The sequence below is a fragment of the Trichosurus vulpecula genome, chromosome 1 (genome assembly GCF_011100635.1).
Source record: "Trichosurus vulpecula isolate mTriVul1 chromosome 1, mTriVul1.pri, whole genome shotgun sequence".
Taxonomy (NCBI): Eukaryota; Metazoa; Chordata; class Mammalia; order Diprotodontia; family Phalangeridae; genus Trichosurus; species Trichosurus vulpecula.
Window position 1 is genome coordinate 548,588,563 of NC_050573.1, and position 20,061 is coordinate 548,608,623.

General features: G+C 40.5%; 1 protein-coding gene across 1 annotated transcript in view; it reads left to right on the top strand.

The window, feature by feature from the left end:
- The first annotated feature begins 7,987 nt into the window (after positions 1–7,987).
- Positions 7,988–20,061, top strand: part of LOC118859156 (GRB2 related adaptor protein) — a 61,193-nt gene continuing 49,119 nt past the window's right edge. The window contains exon 1 of the mRNA XM_036769615.1: positions 7,988–8,352. Coding sequence (XP_036625510.1) covers positions 8,275–8,352 — 78 coding nt within the window. The 5' untranslated portion in view covers positions 7,988–8,274. The remainder of the gene's footprint in view (positions 8,353–20,061) is intronic.

The window sequence follows — 20,061 nt, forward strand, 5'->3', positions numbered from 1 at the left end:
GGAGCTGAAGGGAACAGAAGGGACAGAGGGCACAAGATGAGTTGAATATGAAGGGATGATATCTAAAAAAATGAAATAAATTTAAGGGGTGAGAGAGGAATATATGGAATATATTGAGAGAGGGAGAAAGGGAGAGATAAAATGAAGTAAATTATCTTGCATAAAAGTGGCAAGAAAAAGCAGTTGTGTTGGAAGGGAAGAGGGGGCAGGTGAGGGGGAATGAGCGAATCTTACTGTCATCGGATTCAACTTGAAGAGGGAATAACATACACACTCAACTGGGTATCTTACTCCACAGGAAAGTAAGGGGAAGAGGATAAAAGGGGGGGGTGATAGAAGGGAGGGCAGTTAGGGGGAGGAGGTGATCAAAACCAAACACATTTGAAAAGGGACAGGGTCAAGGGAGAAAATTGAATAAAGGGGGACAGGATAGGAGGAAGAAAATATAGTTAGCCTTTCACAACACGAGCATTGTGGAAGTGTTTTGCATAATGATACATGTGTGATCTATGTTGAATTGCTTGCCTCCCTAGGGAGGGTAGGTGGGAAGGGAAGAGGGGAGGGAATTTGGAACTCTATGTTTTAAAAGCAGATGCTTAAAAAAATTAAAAAAATTTTTTTTGTGTATGCAGCTGGGAAACAAGCTATATAGGGAATAGGGCATAAAAAGCTATTCTGCCCTACAAGAAAGTAAGGGGAAAGGGGATGATCCTCCTTATAGGTCATGGAAATGTTACAATTAATAATGATGATAATCTCCTATGTTTGTATCAGACATTATGGTTTACAAAGTGTGTTCTTATCTTTCCAACCTTGTTGTATGTTATTCAACCTCTGAAATTTTTCATTTGAGCTCAACTGTCCTCTCTCTCTCTGTAATACCCAGCACCCCAGCACCCATCTGCCCTGTAAGCATGTCCTAAGGCCACACTTGCAACTCTTGGAATCTCTCTTCTCCTTCCAGATGCAGCTCGAGGCAGGGGAGAGCTGACTTTCTGAGAAGAAAAGACAATACTATGGCTAATGATTCCAAGTGACTCTACAAGCTGGAAGAGTTGTAAAACAGTTTAAAGTTTATAGTGTCAAAGAAAAAAGGCTTTGATGAATATGCAAGAATTCTAAGTTTTGACCATTTATGTTTATTTGTTCCACCCATATCTGTTCAATTTTTGTAAAATATTCTGAAAACAAGAAGGATCATTTAAGACTATTTATGATATGGCTAATATGGAAATATTTTGCATGACTTCATATGTATAATCGGTATCACATTTCTTGCTATCTCAATGGATGGAGAAGGGGTGGAGGGAGGGAGAGAATTTGGAACAGAAAATAAAAATATATTTTTTAAAAAGATGCAGCTCAAATTCCAGCCTCTGTCTTATTTTTTAATAGTAATAATAGCACATATTTGTATAGTATTTGGGGATTTAGAAAGTACTTCTTCAGGTAACCCTTTTATATAGGGTTACAAGTAATCTCACTTAACCCTTAAAGTCTCTAGGGCTTACTGCCGGTGGGAGGGAATGGGGGGGGGAGGGATGGAATCCAGCAAGAAAGGAGGCTAGACTTCATGTCATCCTTGTCTGGGTCTCTTTTTAATGTCTATGTTGCTTTTCTCCCAGGAGAAGCTCTCTCTTGATATTAAGTACTTGGGCACATTTTAGGTACCTTTCCTTCTCTGGCTTATTGCACTGACCTAGGGGAAACCTGAGAATGTCAGTATCTGTCCTGGTCTCTAAGGGTAGCTACCAACTCCTTTTACGAGCATTGAGGTTCACAAACCTCAAAACACACACAAACACACAAGACAATTTCTATTTACAAGTTAATGGACATAGGACAGATCCAAGTCCATTATAAGAGTTCAAGATACATATCCCCTGCCCAGTGAGCAATCCTCCCCCAGATGCCGGTAAAATCTTTGTAAATGCGACTCACACAGAGTGGGAGGCCAAGGTTTGTATCTCTACAAAGTTGCTCCCCTCTAGGACCCTCTTTTCAGCATTATATGCTTTTTTTCCCCCAAGGAGTTCTCACTGCTCCACATTATTCTCTGTAGTTTGTTGCCTGTAATTTAGCTGTAGAAGTTCTGTGTGTGTGTCTCTCTCTCTCGAAGCTTGGTACTTTTAGCTGACTTTAGCAGTTCTTTTACCCTCCACGTTACTCAACAGCCTCCCCAGAGGATGGGCTTGCTAGCTGCTGGTCCACATAGAATGTCTCTGCTTTGCTCAGCTATGTTTTTAGTGTGAAACACCTTGGGGTCAGAGTGCTTCTGTTCCTTTGAATTTCTCCTTTCACGCCTTGGAACCACATTTCCCGCCTTTTAATATTAAGTGTTTCTCAGGGCGCTGTGGGCTTGCTTTCTCTCTTCATTGTTCAAATAAGTCTTCCATTCAACTCCATTTAGTATTATCATGAATTGGCTCCATTTCCTGCTCTTTTTGTGAATTCCCCACCTCGAACAAGAAACATAGCTCATTATCTTTCCCCCAAACCCTCCTTTCTTTCCTTATTTTTATTTTAAATAATATTTTATTTTTTTTCAGTTACTTGTAAAGACAATTTTTAACATTCATTTAAAATAAAAATTTGAGTTCCCAATTTTCTCCCTCCTTTCCTTGCCTTCCTCCTCCCTCAGATGGTAAGCAATTCGATATAGGTTATATATGTGCAATCATGTAAAACCTATTTCCATATTAGCCGTGTTATGAAAGAAGAAACAGAACAAATGGAAAAAAATAACTGAAAAAAATAAAGTGAAAATGATATGCTTTGTTCTCTATTCAGACTCCAATTTTTTTTTTCTGGATGTGGTTAGCATTTTACATCGTGAATCCTTTGGAATTGTCTTGGATCATTGTATTACTGAGCAGAGCCAAGTCATCCATAGTTGATTATCACACAATGTTGCTGTTACTGTGTACAATGTTCTCTTGGTTCTGCTCACTTCACTTTCATCAGTTTGTGTAAGTCTTTCCAGGTTTTTTTGAAATCTGCCTGCTCCTCATTTCTTATAGCATGATTGTATTCCATTACATTCATATACCACAACTTGTTCAGCCATTCCCCAGTTGATGGGCATACCCTCAGTTTCTAATTCTTTGTCACCATAAAAAGAATTGCTATAAATATTTTTGCACATGTAGGTCCTTTTCCCTTTTTTTAATGATCTCTTTGGGATACAGATCTAGTAGTGGTATTCCTTGAATAAAAGGTATGCATAATTTGGTTGCCCTTTGGGAATAGTTCCAAATTTTTTTTCAGAATGGTTGGATCAGTTTACTACTCCACCAACAGTGTATTAGTTTCCCAATTTTTCTATATCTTCTCCAACATTCATCATTTTCCTTTTCTGCATATTAGCCAATATGATAGGTGTGAGGTGGTACCTCAGAGTTATTTTAATTTGCATTTCTCTATTCAATAGTGATTTAGAACATTTTTTTCATATGACTATAGATAGCTTTGATTTTTTCATCTGAAAACTGCTTGTCGATATCCTTTGACAATTTGTCAACTGAGGAATGACTTGTATTCTTGTAAATTTGACTCAGTTCTCTATATATTTGAGAAATGAGGCCTTTATCAGAGACACTTCCTGTAAAAATCTTTCTGCTTTCATTCTAATCTTGATTGTATTGGTTTTGTTTGTGCAAACCTTTTAAAATTCAATATAATCAAAACTATCCATTTTATATCTCATAATGCTCTCTGTCTCTTTATAAATTCTTCCCTTCTCCGTAGATCTGAAACATAAAAAAACCAATTAATAGTCTTAAAAAACTGCTTTATGTTCTTATGAGGCTTAAATATTAGCTTCCCAACTGATTGTAACCATAGTTATAAACTGTCATGAAATTTTGTTGTAATAATTCTGTTAATGTGCTGATTCTCTTATTTTTATCATTCCTTTTTTGTGAATAGGAATAAATTATAAGTAAAGTGCTATGCAAACTTGTAAGTGCTCCATGGAATCTAGCTATTAGCTATTATTATTATTATTATTATCTGTCTATCCAATTCACTTTGTACCTTGAGGATCTTTGTTATTTCCCTCCCTTTTGGGGAACCCTAAATTTGAAACAGAGGCTTTATTATAATTAATATCATCTCTGGAAGGCAGTAGAGGTATGTTAATGAGCCAATAAGTTTTATAATGGGGAGCCTAATCTCTCTAATAATAGGTCAGGCTTTTCAAGCACTGAACTCAATCTACAAACCCCAATGGCTAAATAGAGGACAGAGAAGGGTGAGAGTGGCCCAGCTGAGCAGTACTTCAAGGCTAGAAAGGTATAGCAAGGACCAGCCCCCTCTCCCCCCCCAAAAAAAACTACTTAAAAATGACCTTTCTAAGTACTGGCTGCCCAGTTTGTAACTTCCTCTTCCGAGTTCCTTTCCCCCACCCCCAAACTTTCCCCCTATCCCATGTTTTCTGCTGGGACAAGTAAAAGCATGGAATAGATTGAAGCAAATAAGGGAGAGTGGGTCTCTACTAAATGGTGATGCCATTCTCACCAGAAGACCCCTATTGTTTCATGTCTGGTAGGCACTAGAAGAGTCTGGATTGTCAATTTCCTGCATATCAATGCCTTCCAGTAGTTAGGGCTCCTCTCATTGCACTCAGGGGTGAGCTGCAGCTCTTGGTTAGTGGCTCAACCCTCAGTGGAAAAAATCAGCATGTTAAGGTTTTGTCTTGGCTCCCAGGTTTCCTAATCACTACCATTCTCTACCATCTTCAAAGTCTCAATTCTTTTTTCTTGGGGAACTCCATTGCTTTCTCCAACCAGTGAAAACTGGAAGATGCTCTAGACAAAAGCCTCCAGTCTGTTTAGCTGTCAGATCCCCTATCCTCCTTGCCTACTGGAAGGGTTGGAAGCACTGTGGGGGTGCTACTTTTTTTCATGGTTATGTCCTCTGAAGGGTCACTAAGGCCCTTTCAGGATATTAGTCAAAACAAACAATCTAAACGACCCAAATCAATTCTTTCACAGACTTCAGCAAAGACTGCTGCTTTTGCATTCCTTGGTGTCTCTTCTGTCTCAGTCACTGGGACCCCTCAGGCCAAGGACACTGCTTGGTACAGAAGGGGAGGAATAAAATTTTAAAATTGGAATATTCTTAGTAACAGACACAGGCAGGCTGGGGTAGGCTGACCAGCAGAGTTCTCCGGAATGCAGGAAAGTCCCAAGGGTTCTGTCCGCTCAGTCATATGACTCATTTGTTTGTTTTTACCACAAACAAACATGAGAGCTGCCTTTCTAAGTAGTTCCCTGGGGGAGACACTCAATCTTTCCAATGTTGTAGCCATTGTTCCCAGAAAGCCCAGAATTCCTTTTTGGGAACTGTTCTCAGAGCCAGGTATGAGCCGCTCAAGAAAATCAGTCTCATGGCTTTAATTATGCAACCATTCATCCCGGATTTTTTGAGAAAATTCCAATTTCAAAGGTGATTATCTGTGATAATGTGAGGTGACTGTGAGAAATTCTTCTGTCAAGCAAAATGTTTCAATTTTAGGTTTAAAAAATATGATCCCAAAGAATACTGTTGGCAACTTAGCAGGAATAACTAAATTAGAGTTTTTATACTTAATATGTTGATTAATTAATTTAAACATAAACAGTTACTAAGCAAGTTTAGTTGTATTGATGTGCAATGTTAAGTTTCAATTAAGGCATTTGCCAAGAAGAACAAATAATGTCACTATATTCACGGTCAGTATGGGTAAATGGAAAGAAATCAGGGTTTGGCATCAGAGGAACTGTGTTTGAATTCCAACTTGGGCGGATACTGACATTTGTGACCTTGACCAGATCACTTAGCCTCTGGGCCTTGGTTTCTTTATTTGCAAAGTAAGGGGATTAGACGTGATGACTGCTAATGAACCTTCCAGTTCTAACCCAACACATATGCTATGATTTAACTCCTAATAATAACTATTACCAAAATAAATTTCAAATAGAAATAAGATTTAGATTTTTCGAATAGATTTTTACTGATGTCTATTTTTATATCACCTTAATTTCCTCCAGTATTTCTCTACTTTCCGTAGAGTCATCCCACATATGAAAACCCACATAAAAAAAGGAGGTACTTTGTACAACTATGGATGATGGAAGAATTCTTAACTAAACAAGGGAGACAGAGCATTTCAAAAGATAAAATTGATAATTTTGATTACATAATATTGAAAAGCTTTTGGTTTTTAATTTTTTTTAGTTAATAAAATTGATTTTTTTTCTCCCTATTCCTCCACCATTGAAAAAAGGGAAGAAAAAAGTCTTATAACAAATATTCATGGTTAAGCAAAACAGATTACCTCATTGGATGTGTCCAAATGTGTGTGTTTATTAATGTCCTTTTCTTACTTTACTTCACTTACTTTCCAATGATTTCTCCTATTCAGTATATGCATATACACACACATATAAGACATATATATTCATATAGTCGAACACAGATATATCTGCAAATATATGTATACAATATACATATGTGTTTATATGTGTATACACACATATACATATATGTATGTCTATACATAATGCACATACACACATGAATACACACATGTGTAAATTCTGCACTCTCAGTCCCTTATCTCTCTGTCAGGAGGTAGGCAGCATGTTTCAGCATCCATCCTCTGGAATCATGGCTACTCGTTACATTACTCAGGTTCTTATGGTCAAAGCTCTTGTATAAAATCAATGCATTTAGAGTTAGATGAGAAATAGTTAATTGGCAGAAAATCTTTATAGCAAATATTTAGGATAAGGACCTTAGATACAATTAAAATCAATTGACAAACTATATAAGAGCAAGAATCATTCCTCATTAGATAAAAGGTTAAAGGATTTGAATAGGTAGTTTTGGAAATGTAAATTATTGACAAGCATATGAAAAAATTGTTCCAAATCACACAAATTAAAACAACTCTGAGGCTTTACCTCATGGCCATTGGAACAGCAAAGAGAGCAAAAGACAAAAAGAATTAAATTGTGGAGGGTAAATGTGAAGACAGGCAACCTTATATGCTATTAATAGAGCTGTGAATTGGTCCAACCATTCCTGACAATGATTTGGAATTAAACTAAAAAAAATCCCTATATATATAAATCCCTGTATAGATAAATCCCTGTGTAGATAAATCCCTGTATAGATAAATCCCTGTATAGATAAATCCTTGTATATATAAATCCCTGTATAGATAAATCCCTGTATATATAAATCCCTGTATATATAAATCCCTATATTTATAAATCCCTATATATAAAAATCACTGTATATATAAATCCCTATATATATTAATCTCTCTATATAAAAATCACTGTATATATAAATCCCTGTATATATTCTCTGACCTAATAATACCACAAGTAGAGACATATATGACCAAGAGGTCAAAGACAGAGGGAAAATTTCCATATATGGGTATATGTATGTACACACACACACACACACACACACACACACACACACACACCCTGTTGCAGTTTCTCCTTGTGATCTCAGAAACACAAAAATGTAACTCCCTGGGAAAATCACCTCTTAAGTTGCAGGTCAGTCTCCTCTCATCTCAGAGGCAGTGTGGTATGATGGAAAGAACACTGAACTGGGATTCAGAAGGTAAGTTCTAATGTTGGCTCGACTACTTAGCTAGCTGTATGACCTTGGGCTAGTCATTTAGCCTCTCTGGGCTTCAGTTTCCCCATCTGTAAAATAGGAATACATACCCTCTTTATCTCATAGGGCTATTGTGGGGACTAAATGAGATAAAAAACTGTTATATATCTGAAAGGAATTCTTACTACTACTACTACCATTTCTATTCAGAGGGCTCTGAGACCACAGCTTTTAGCAGGCATGGGTGCTTCACAGCCAGGTGACATCTTCCTTTCCTCTACATAGTGACACAACAGTGGCTTCCTGTTTCTCTCCCCATGAGGGGCAGTTTCCATCTCCTCTTCAAAAGAGCACACACACACACACACACACACACACACACAAACACATGAAACTCCTCTGTGGGAGGAAGCAGGAAACCAGTGTTGTTGTCACTTTGGACTGAACCTTTGGGACTGACGAGAGAAGGGCACAAAGGGTCCAGAAAGTGGGGATGTTGAAGGGACCCAGCGCCTGAAAGCTTCCTTGAGTGCTCCTGCTGGTCTGAGCCCAGAAGGGCTGTGGAGAGAACCTGAGAAGAGTATCTGCCTCCTCACCCTATTACAGATTTGAGTGAACAAGTAAGGTGGTGAGTCCGCCTGGCTGCCTGGGATGGAGTCTGTGGCCTTGTACAGCTTCCAGGCCACTGAAAATGATGAGCTGGCTTTTAACAAAGGCGACACCCTGAAGGTAAGGTGGCACTTAGACTGTGATGGTGGTGGTTTAGGAGTTCTTGGATTCCCATGGCGGGGATGCTTAGGAACTGGGTTAGAGCTGCCAAGACACAATTAAGATTTTGAGGATTTGGGGATATTTGGATTTTGAACACTGAATTGCCATACAGTGCAGTAGAAGGAGTTCCAAATTTAGTCAGGATGCATGGGTTCTGGTACTAACTCTATTGCTAAACGGCCATGAGACCTTCTGTAAGTCATTTCCACTCCCCCAGTCTCTGTGGCTTCATCTATAACATGATAGGATTGAATGAGATGGCACCTGAGGTACTTTCTACTTCTGAAATTCTGTGAATCTATAACTCTGGCTGGAGAAAGGCGCTACCGCTAGACTGGGGCGCAGTATCAGGAGAGACCTTAGAAGCCATCCGGTTCAATCGCTTCACTTTACAGATGAGGAAATTGAGGCCTAGGGAAGCAAAGTGATTTGCCTGAAGTCCCCCGAGAAGTAAGTGGTAGGTATTTGAAGTATTCTCTGGCCTTAAGCTGGAGGGAGGTATACATCTGCCCTATTAGAATTTCATCTCCTTGAGAGCAAGGACTATAACTTTTCTATTTGTCTTCTCAGTGCTAAACACAGTACTTTGCGGGTAGTATAAGCACATAATAAATATTTCACTCATTGGGGTGCTGGTGGTAAGAACTGATGTTCAGTCGTTTCGGTCATGTCCGACTCTTCATGACTCCATTTGGACTTTTCTTGGCAAAGATACTGAAGTGGTTTCCCATTTCTTTCTCCAGCTTGTTTTATAGATGAGGAAACTGAGGCAAACAGGTTTAAGTGACTTGCCCAGGGTCACACAGCTAGGAAGTGTTTGAGGCCAGATTTTAACTGAGGAAGATGAGTCTTCCTGATTCCAACCTCAGTGCTCTAGCCACTGCACAAGCTGCCCCTACCAAGAACTAGGACCTAAGTACTAGGCTTAGGCTTTGGGATGGCCGTTGAGGATAGGGGTTACATTTCAGAGACAGACAGACTCAAAGATTAGGTTCTGCCCCCAGACTCTGGAGCATCTGGGTCAACCTTGGCTGAACTGCCCAAACCAAACTGTTGCCTGTATCTCTGCCCATGCTGCCGTCACCACTGCTGACTTCTCTGCCATCTTTTGACCCCATTAGCTTTGCAAACCTTAAAGTGGTATTTGATGCTAGCTATTACTGTTGCACATGCCTGGGATCAGGGTCAATGCTCAGAAACTCACTCTAGTACTTTCTTTTGTCTCAGCTTTCACAAATCTTGCAAATGGCCTTTGGCCAAAAGAAATTCAATTCTGGCCTTAATTTTAATACGGAGCAGACATTTTCATTCCTCAGTGAGAGAGAAAGTTAATTTTCTCTGGAAGAGGGAGCCTAGTGACTTATAATCACACTGAGTTAATAGTCAGTGTCTGGGGTCAAGAATCTTTCCTGAGAGCAAAGTTTGATAAAATGCAACAAGGACCTTTTAGCTAAGAAAAAAAGACTTTACTTTCAAAATTCGGCCTTGATTTACTCTTATAGGATCATACATTGATCTAGGAAGGATCTCAGAAGTCATTTAGTCCAACCCCTTCTTTTTACAGATGAAGAAACTGAGGCTCAGAAAAGTCAAGTGACTTGCCCAAGGTCACAAAGGCAGTAAGTAGCAGAATCAGAATCCAAACCCAGTTCCTGGCTCTCCAAATCCCACACTTTTTCCACTACACTCCTCTCCTTTGCCTCCAGCTCTGGTTTCATCTTCTATCTTCTGCCCATGCCTCCCATCAGATACCCCAGGCTTGGGAGAGAGTCGAACTGCTCAGGGAGGAGTTAGATGTGATGACCTCTGAGGTCCCTTTCAACTCTGAGATACTATGATTTTAGAATGGCTTCTCCCACTAGGCCTGGGATCAACACCGAGAAAACCTCTTTGGGGAAAATAGAAGCCGGCTCTTCCCAAACGAGGTCTGCTACGAACATAAACCCAGCAGGGAGACAGAGAAGAAAGGAAACTGGGGATATTTACACCTCGTGGATTCCCCCAACTTGGCAAATTGGAGCAAAAGTTAATTTAGAGCTTTCTCATTTCTGGTTAGGTGGAAATTCCCCTTCAGTCTTGCCTACTTCACCACATGAAACAACAGCTCTGTGGGTGGCACTTCTGGGCCACACCTGTGTGCATGAACGCACACACTCAGACAAATAGAGACACGCATTCTTTTAAGCTTGCAGCAGAAGAATTTTAGAGTTGGAAGGCGTCTCAGCAGCCCTTTAGTCCAACTCATACAGCAAATGAGTCCTCATGACAACCCAACAATTGGGTATTGAGCCTCCGTCTGAAGGCCTCCCATGAGGCAGAGCACACTATTACCTGAGGCAGCTTGTTATGTTTTGGAATGTCTCTAATTTTTAGAAAGTATTTCCTTATATTGAGCCTCAATTAGTTTTTTTTTTTTTTTTTGCAATTTTCACTCATTGCTACTGGCTCTATTATCTGGATCTAGTCTCTACATCGCAACACTTCAAATATTTGAAGGCATCTGTGATGAACTCGGGGCAGCTACATAGCTCAGTGGATGGAGTCTGAAAGACCTGAGTTCAAACACGGCCTCAGACACTTACTAGCTGTGTGACCCTGGGCGAGTCATTTAACCTCTGTTTGCCTTAATCCACTGGAGAAGGAAATGGCAAACCACTCCAGTATCTTTATCAAGAAAATGCTATGGACTCTATGGTCCGTGGGGTCACGAAGATTCTGCCACAACTGAACAACAGCAATAATCATAAGCTCCTTTAGTCTTTTCTTCTCCAGGCTAAACATTCCCAATTCCTTCAACTGATCAGACATAGAAACACACACACAGACGTACATTGAGACATATAGACACAAACAGTATGTATCACACACACACAAACATCCTTGCCCTCCCTCTCCCCAACGTGTAGCACATGATCCAACACACCCAACGTCAAACTGCTGTACCCCCACATAAACCACACACTCTCATCATTTTGTACAAAGGTCTCAAAGACTGATCGGTGCTCTGGCGTACCGTACAATGACTACTTCTCTCCACCCTCTAGTTCCTCTCAGTTCCTGTTTGCCTAACTCAGTCAGCAGAACAATGGAAAATCCATCTGTGAACAAACAAGGCCCTGGCCTGGCCTTCCTCTCAGGGACCTGTCTGCTTAACATTGCTCATGAGCAGGGACTTCAATACCTTGGTTTTGTTCCCCAGTCCTGGCTTCTAACTAGGGTTAAAGAGAGAGTGTGGATAGAATGCTGAATTGGGAACCATAGAGTCCTGAGTATGAATCTTGTCTCTAATGTTTACTAGCTGTGTGACACATGACTTAACTTCTCTGAACCTGAGTTTCCTTTTCTATCTGTAAAAGGAGAATAACAATGCCTAACAAGCTGGTTATGAAGCTCAAATGAAATAATGAAAACTTCGAAGTATTGTATAAATTCAACAGAAAACTATTATATACCAGACACTGTGCTAGGCACTAAAAATATAAAGACAGAAGACAAACAAACAGTTCCTGTCCGCAGGAGCTTATATTCTGCTGGGAGGTAGGGGACGATATACATTTGGGGATAGCAGGTTTGAAAAGAAATGTGAGATGAGCAGATTTAGAGACATCTCTACTCCAAATGTTCATACTGGCTACCCAACCTGCGGTAGAATCCTGCTAGCTTATATTAGTCTGATCAGCCACAGTCAGACACCCTGTACCTTGACCCCGACATAGTGATGTTTTGGTCTTCAAGAACCAAGAACAAGAACCAACCAACCAGGGGCAGTATACATTTGCAAGTTACTGGGAACAAGTATCAGCTGGGAGAGATTAGAAAAAGCCTTGTAGGAGGCAGTACTTAAGCCAACTCTTAAATGAAGTTAGGGATTTTGAAGGGCAGGGATGAGTCAGGAATGGATCACAGTTTTTAAGGCATGAGAAAAGGCACAATGACAAGAGATGGAAACGTCACCTATGAGGAAAAAGCAGCTTATAGAGAAACTGAAAGGGAGAAATGGGAAAGATATATGTAAAAATATGTCAGAAGGCTTGAAGAAATTATTGCTATCTTTTGTTTTTAATATCACTTATATTTTTCAATATTTTTCCCTCCTACTCCCCCCCAGGGAACCATCTTTTTAAAATTTTAATTTAATTTTTTAAAATTTTGATAATATTTTATTTTTTTCAATTATATGTAGAGACAGATTTTAACATCCATTTAAAAAATTTTTTGAATTTCACATTCTCTCCCTCCCTCACCTAGAACCGTCTTTTATAACAAAGAATTTTTATTTTTTAATTTATTTTAAGCTTAAAATACTAAAACTTAAATAGAAAATAAGAAAAGAAAAGAAAAGAAAAAGCATTGCTACGTGAAGCATTTTCTAAAAGAGGTGGAAAGGGGGCAGCTAGGTGGCACAGTGAATAACATACTAGGCCTGGAGTCAAGAAGACTCCTCTTCCTGAGTTCAAATCTGACCTCACAAACTTACTTGTTACCTGACTGACCCTGGGCAAATCATTTACCCTATTAGCCTCAGTTCCTCATCTGTAAAATGATCTGGAGAAGGAAATAGCAAAAAGAGGGAGAAAAACAGTTCGGCAAAGCTAACTAACTCACTTTTTCACAGAGTACCCCCCCTCTTCAAAGATGGGCTTGTTTTGGGGGACAAGCCTGGTTATCGTAATGTGACAGCATTTTGTTTCAATTGTTTTTGCTGTCACTGTTCTTTCTGCTCACGTCGCTGTAGACTTTGTGTATGTAGCTTCCCTGGCTCTGCTTAGTTCACTTTACAATCAATTCAGGCTTCCCCAGCTTCTCTGTATTCATCATAACCACCATTTCTTAACAGCAACAGTAGTATTTCAATATATTCATGAGCTATCATGTGGTTGGTCATTCCCCAGTGGATGGGTGCCTGCTTTGTTCCCAGTTCTTTGCTACTACAAAAAGTGCCCTAATACTAAAATAAGTAGGTGGAGATGACGCCTTTCTTTTTGACATTGACCTCTTTAGGGGTAAATACCTAGTAGAGAAATCTCTGGAACAAAGGGTAGAGATTTTTTATTCACTTTCTCAGCACGATTCCAAATTGCTTTTTGGAATGGTTGAACCAATTCATAGCTATGTGGAGGATTTAAAGAGCCAAACAGAGGTGTTTATGCTTGATCCTAGGAGCAACAGGGAGCCCCTGGAACTTTTTGAGCAGGGTAGCAACATGGTTAGACTTGTGTTTCAGGAATATCAACTTGGTACCTATCTGGAGGCTGACTTGGAGAAGGGAGAGGCTGGAATCTGGGAGTCTAATTAGGAAGCTATTGCAATAGTCCGGGAGAGAACCGAGGAGGGCCTAAACTAGGGTGGTGGCCGTGAGAAAAGAGAGAAGGGGAGAGATTTAAGATATGCTATGGAGGTACTTTAGACCAGACTCTTCACCAGCTCTCAAACCCTGCCCTTCCCCCCCCCCATCCAACCTGTTGCCAAGGCCTGTTGATTTCACCTTTGTAACATCTCTCAAATCCAAGCATTCTCTCACCTGATACTGCCACCGCCATGGTGGTGGCTCTCATCTTCTCATGCTTGGACTGTTGCAATAGTTGGCCGGTGGGTTTCATGGCTTCAAGTCTCTTCTTACTCCAATTCACCCTCCATTTAGCTGCCAAATGATTTCCCTAAGGTGTAGGAGTGAAGAGGGCGCTAGGCTTAGATTTCGGATGACCTGAGTTCAAATTTGGCCTCTGACACTTACCAGCTGTGTGACTCTGGGCAAATCACCTAACTTCTGTCTGTCTCAGTTTCCTTATTAGTAATACGGGGATAATAATAGTACCTTTCTCCCAGGGTTGTTTCCAGGATCAAATGAAATAATATTTGCAATGTGCTTAGCACAAGGCCTGGCATATAATAGGTGATTAATAAATGTTTATTTCCTTCCTTCCTTCCTTTCCTTCCTCCCTTATTGACCTAGAGAATTCCTGAGACTTAAACCCAGGTCAATTCTCTATCACCCGATGCCTCTCTTTTGAATTGGGTCCAAACAAATAATGGATTAAAAGAAAATATAGATACCCACGCAGGAGTGAGAGGGTGATTAGCGCACAAGGTTAGTTCAGTGAGAGGCAGAGACTTGAAAAGACTCGCGGTTCAAATAGCCAAGGGGATAGGGAGCCTGAGACGTGTAGGACCAGTAGAGAGATAAAATGACAGGGAGAGAAACTCAGCTTGGACCAGGGAAGAAGCGAATTAGAACCAGAAAGAGAATCCAGATTCCTCAGAGGGTCAGGCAGGAAGAAACTGAAGTCCGATGAGGAGATGTTATATCTGAGCTGACTTTTCTGATGTCTGAAAACGGATGACGTCCTGGTGGCGGGAGAGAGATTCCTTTCGGAGGAATTTCAATAAGCCAATGGGAACAGGGGTAGAGACTGCATTCCAGAGACTATCGTCGCAGAAGGAGCTCCAAGCTCCAGAGTTTGGAAGAGGGAGCGGACGGCACAACGGTCAAGAGAAGACAAGAACACCACTAAGGGACTGGGAAGTCTAACCTCAACCTACTGCGGTGGGAACCCTACTTCTTTGCTTATCAAACTGCAACTGGAGCTCTACAAAGAAAAGATCCAACTGAATCTGACAGGTTGCCTCTGTCATCCTGGCCTGGTGGATAGGGAGCTGGGCCCAGATTGAAATATAATTGGTAAATGTTTAACAAAATAAACAAAAATACAATATAACATAGCTAAGTTAATTTGTGGTTTCTAAATTAGTCCGCTGCCCACAGGAATCTGTTCCTATTTGACTGACATCACTGCTTGAAACTCTTAAACACTCTAAGTTGCAGAGAAGGTGCTGATTTGCGTTAGTAGAGGAAGTTTCTTCATCAGGGAATTCCCTATACCAGAACCAAAAAAACAAACCATTGGAGATAAAGCAAAAAAAAAAAAAAAAAAAAAAAGAAAAGAACCCACATACAGCAAAACAGATCTTACCACAGGCTTGTGAGATGAGCAATTCATTGAGGCTATTTGGGAATTTATAGTCCTCAGTGATGACATGAGGGAAGAAAATGGTGCTCTTGCCCCATTTCTGGGTTTTGAATTGCTCCTTGAAGAAGCGTTCGTGATCCTCCTTCCTCCTCTCTTAGCCTGGTTCCATGGCATGCATCAGTACACATTTGCAGCAGGCCCTGGCCTATGGCTAACACTGTGACTGGTTTTATGGCCCAGCTTACAGATATGGTTAAGATTTAATGTATATCCTGGGTTAATGGCTCTGTAGGCAGCCATTGATCGATCAGTTGATGGAACTGGAGATGTTTTTCTGGAGGAAAGAAAAAGATCCTGGAGGGTAATAGGCAAGAGAGTATTGAAACCAAAGATTGTTAAATTTTCAACATGAGCATTTTCACCTTGGAATGACAATCAGTACAAGTAAGGGTCTTGACTTATTGTTTTGTTGATTGTCTAGACATAAGAAAGTGTTAATAATTAATAGTTAACAATAATTAAACTTAAAAGTGTGTGGCTGTACTCTTCCCCTGCTCCCTCAGTCCATTTGTTAAACATTTACCAGCATACCACTGATGATCCAAGAGTTATCTTCAAGTGTTTCATGGTTATCATGTAGCAGGATAAGACTTTTTCTGCTTGGCCCCATAGGGTAGAATGGGATAGATGTGGCAGAGGTAGGTCATGGTTCAGTGTAAGGACGGTTTTCTGAACGACAATGCAGAATAGGCTTCCTCGTGAGACGATAGGTTCTCCACCACTTTAGGTCTTAAATGGAGGTTGGAGAACCATTTGGAGATATTATAAAGGGAAGCTTTCACTTTAGCAAGCTACTACTACTTCACTAGCAAGCCACTAAACAGATGTTTAACTGTATGAGGGGTGCAGAGGATTAAAAACAAACAGCATTTCCCCTTACATTTTACAAGAGAGAAACAATACACAGGTAAATAGGTACAAAATATGTAGAAAGTAAATAAGAAATAATTGGAAGTCCTACAAATGGAGCATAATGGGAGCTGAACTGAGCTTGGAATGAATCTTGGGTCTGAAAGAGGAGGGAGAGAATTCCAGGTCTATGCAAAGATGTGGAGGTGGGGGTCTGAAAGAGGAGGGAGAGAATTCCAGGTCTATGCAAAGGTGTGGAGGTGGGAATAGAATGTAAGCTGCTTAGCACAGGGCTGGGTTCGCACGATGCCCTCAAAAACTTCTATTCTATCCCAAAGTTTGCATCCTATGGATATATCAACATGTGAAGGCACAATCACTTGGTGTGTATGGTGTGTTCAGGGAGGACTAGTACGTCTGAGGTGAGGGTGGCAGAGTCCTTTCCAGGGCTGCTCACCCTCCTTTGGGGTCCTGCTGCTCAGCTCTCACGGATGGCTCTTGTTGGGAAGATAGGGGGTGACTACCTCAAGTATGTGAAGACTTCCTGGGCAGAATAGGCAGATGTGAACATTTTGTTCCAATGGGCCACGAAGGTAGAGGGGAGGGAGTGGTGAAGAAGCAGGGGCTGTGGAGTGCTTAGGGCTTGGTTAGACATCCAAGATGCCAAGGTCATCCTCTTCATTCAGGGCCACTGCCGCTGTCTTGTCTTTTGGCCTTTTGTCTTGCCGCTGCATTTCAATGACTTTGGAAGAGAGAGAGAGAGAGACTGACTGACTTTTTTTGCACCTTTGCCTCGTGCGAATCTAATTTCTACCCGAGTCAAAAACAATCAGTGGTCCGATGGACCAGGGATTTTTCCTAGAGACTACCCAGTTAATCAATTAATCAACAAGCATTTGTTTTAAGTGTGCATAAAGACAAAAATAAAACAGTCCTTGCCTTCAAGGAGCTTACATTTTAATGGAGGAGACAACAGGTACACATGTACAGAGTGCATATACATATGCAGAGGGCAATGGGACATGAACCCAAAGCAGGGAGGGGACATTTGTTCTTTGCATTGGGAAATTAGGTTTTCAAAAGGGAAAAGATGCTTGTAGACAGTGGGCTCTAGTCCTAATGGCTAGAAATTATAATGATCAGTGCCTGGCTTGCTCTAGGGACACTAACTCCTGGAATTTGCATGCGGCAGGAGAATTATAACATAGAATCATATAGAACAGGATTAAAAAGGATTTTAGAAATAATCTAGTCCAATCTCTTCATTTTGCAAAATAAGGAAACTGTGGCAGAGCGGGGCCAAGAGTCACATAAGTCTGTGGCAGGGTCAGAATTGAAACTGTGGTTTCCTGTTTCCCAAGCAAATGCTCTTTCTACTAATACATTCCTTCCTCCTCTAAAAAGGATGCCTTGGAGTAATTCAGCCAAAATAAATGTCCAGGCCATTTGGATGCCTAGCACAGATCTGAGTCTGTAGTGGTTGCTATGTCCAGACTTAGGAACTAGGCAGTTGATTACTTCTTGAAGAACTATCCTGTGGGATGTAGGATGAAGCAAAGAGAGGGATTATCCTGTTGTTGTGGTTTCATGATTTGTTGTGGGAGGTCGTCTTGAATGAATTCACAGAGTCAGATCACTTCTAATCCAAGTATAGGCATTTATTGAGGATTGACTCCCCTCAGAAGCAGGTTAGGTTCCAAGAGGAACCAGTAATTTGGTAAGACAACACAGGCAAATTTGTGGTGTAATGATGCTGATTATACAGCAGAAATTATAAATATTAAAAAGGCAGGAGGGATTTGTTAAGGGATTAGGTAATGGGGAAGGGGTCCCTTCTGTGGTTCGGTGGTCAAACATCCTGGTCATATTGCTTTCTGATTGGCCAGCTATTGTGATCCTGTCTGGTCAAGATGGATATTTAGGTATTGTGGTCCTGTCTTGGGCTAAATAAGAGGATGCGATTGTGATTGAGTACAAGGACACACCAGTTCAAATATGTGAATTTGATCCGGGAATAGTGGCTAGCTAGAGGCAGTGGCTCCATTGAGTTTGAGGGCATTGGCTTGCTAGGGACAGTGGCTATATTGAGTCTGGGGGCCTGTGGTGTGGTTAAAGCTAGATTGTGTGGTGAAATCAGGACGTGCCTGCTGTTCAGTGGGGCCTATAAGGAAGTTAGAATAGTGGCGCAGGGGCAGCTTTATTATAATTCCATCACTGTCAGCCTGGAAGAATGTATTTTATAAATGCTAGGCAATTCAGTTATTCTCTAGAAGTTTGTGTTCAAAATTTGGAGTTATGCACTTCACATAAAAACAACGTTTTCCATCGTGGTTAGGGTCCCAGGCTAGCCCACAAAAGCCTATTTTAACCTGTAAAGGAGTTACCTATACGTGCTAGATATGGAATCAGTAACACTGGATTCAAATACTGCTCTTGACACAAGCATTGTGACCCTGGACAAATGATTTAATGTCTATGAACCTCAGGCAACTCTCTGAGCCTTAATTTCTAGATTATAGATGGGGATGTAATGATAGATGTGTTGAGGAGTTTCCTCACCAAAGAAATCACAGATCTTTTGAAGTGATCCTTATTCCTGAGAGGAAAAGTGTTGGGGTAGAAAGAAAGAGCCAAAGACTTTGGAGTCAGGACAGGTCTGAATTCAAAATCTGCCTCCAACATTTATTAGTTGTGTAAAGTTGAGTAAGTCACTTCATTCTCCGAACCTCAGTTATTCATCTGTAAAATGGAGACAGTATCTCTATTTCACAGGGTTGTTGTTTGGGTAAAATGATTTAATGTATATAAAAAACTTTATAAATCGTATACATGTAAACCATATGTGTATATAAATATGTATACATACTTATATACATATATATGTGTGTATGAGTTACTATTATTAGCACTGGACTTGAAGTCTGAAGACTTTTATTAGCCATAATGTGACTTCAAGGCAAGTCACTTTATTTCTCTGAGACTCAGTTTCCTCATTGTAATAAGGGGTAATAATGTTTGCCCTAACTATCTCACAAGGATATTGTGAAGAATTCTTGGTAAACTGTAGCCATGTAAAGGTGAGTAGTTAGACTGCAGCTAAAAGGTACTGTAGTAACTCTACTATAGAACCTAACCTAACTAGAACAGAGATTTACAGTTATGAAGATCTAATCCAACCTCCTCATTTTACAGTTTATAGATGAGTGAACTGACTTCTAAGAAGGATCAGTGACTTGTCTAGGGTCAACCACCATGGATAGCAAGGTGGCTTTGGGGAAGTTTGTTAAGAGTTCTTAACCACCTGAGCAATAGTGGGCATGGAGGCTGTCCTAGCTCCTAACAACTGGTGGGGAGGTACCCTAGGATATGATGGGGGCGGAGAGGGGAGGGAGTTACTGGAGGTGGTGAGAGGAGGATTTAGGCAAGAGGATTATAATATAGAATTATCTAAGGCCAGAACTGCAATGAACCTTAGAAATAATCTAGTTCGATTTTCTCATTTGCAAGATGAGAAAACTGTGCTGGAGAGAGGTAAGGAGACTTGCCTTGAGTCACACAAGTCGATGACAGATCAAGAATTGAAACCACTAAATTATAGGACTCTAGAATCACAGATTTAGGGCCACAAGGGACTTTAGAGATAATTGTCAAGGGTTCCTAACTTTTTTGTGTCATAGGTGCCATCAGCAATGTGGTGAAACCTATGGACTCCTCAGAATGATCTTTTTAAATGCTATAATGCAAAAGAGAGATCATAAAGAAAACCATCTGTGTTGAAATACAATTATCA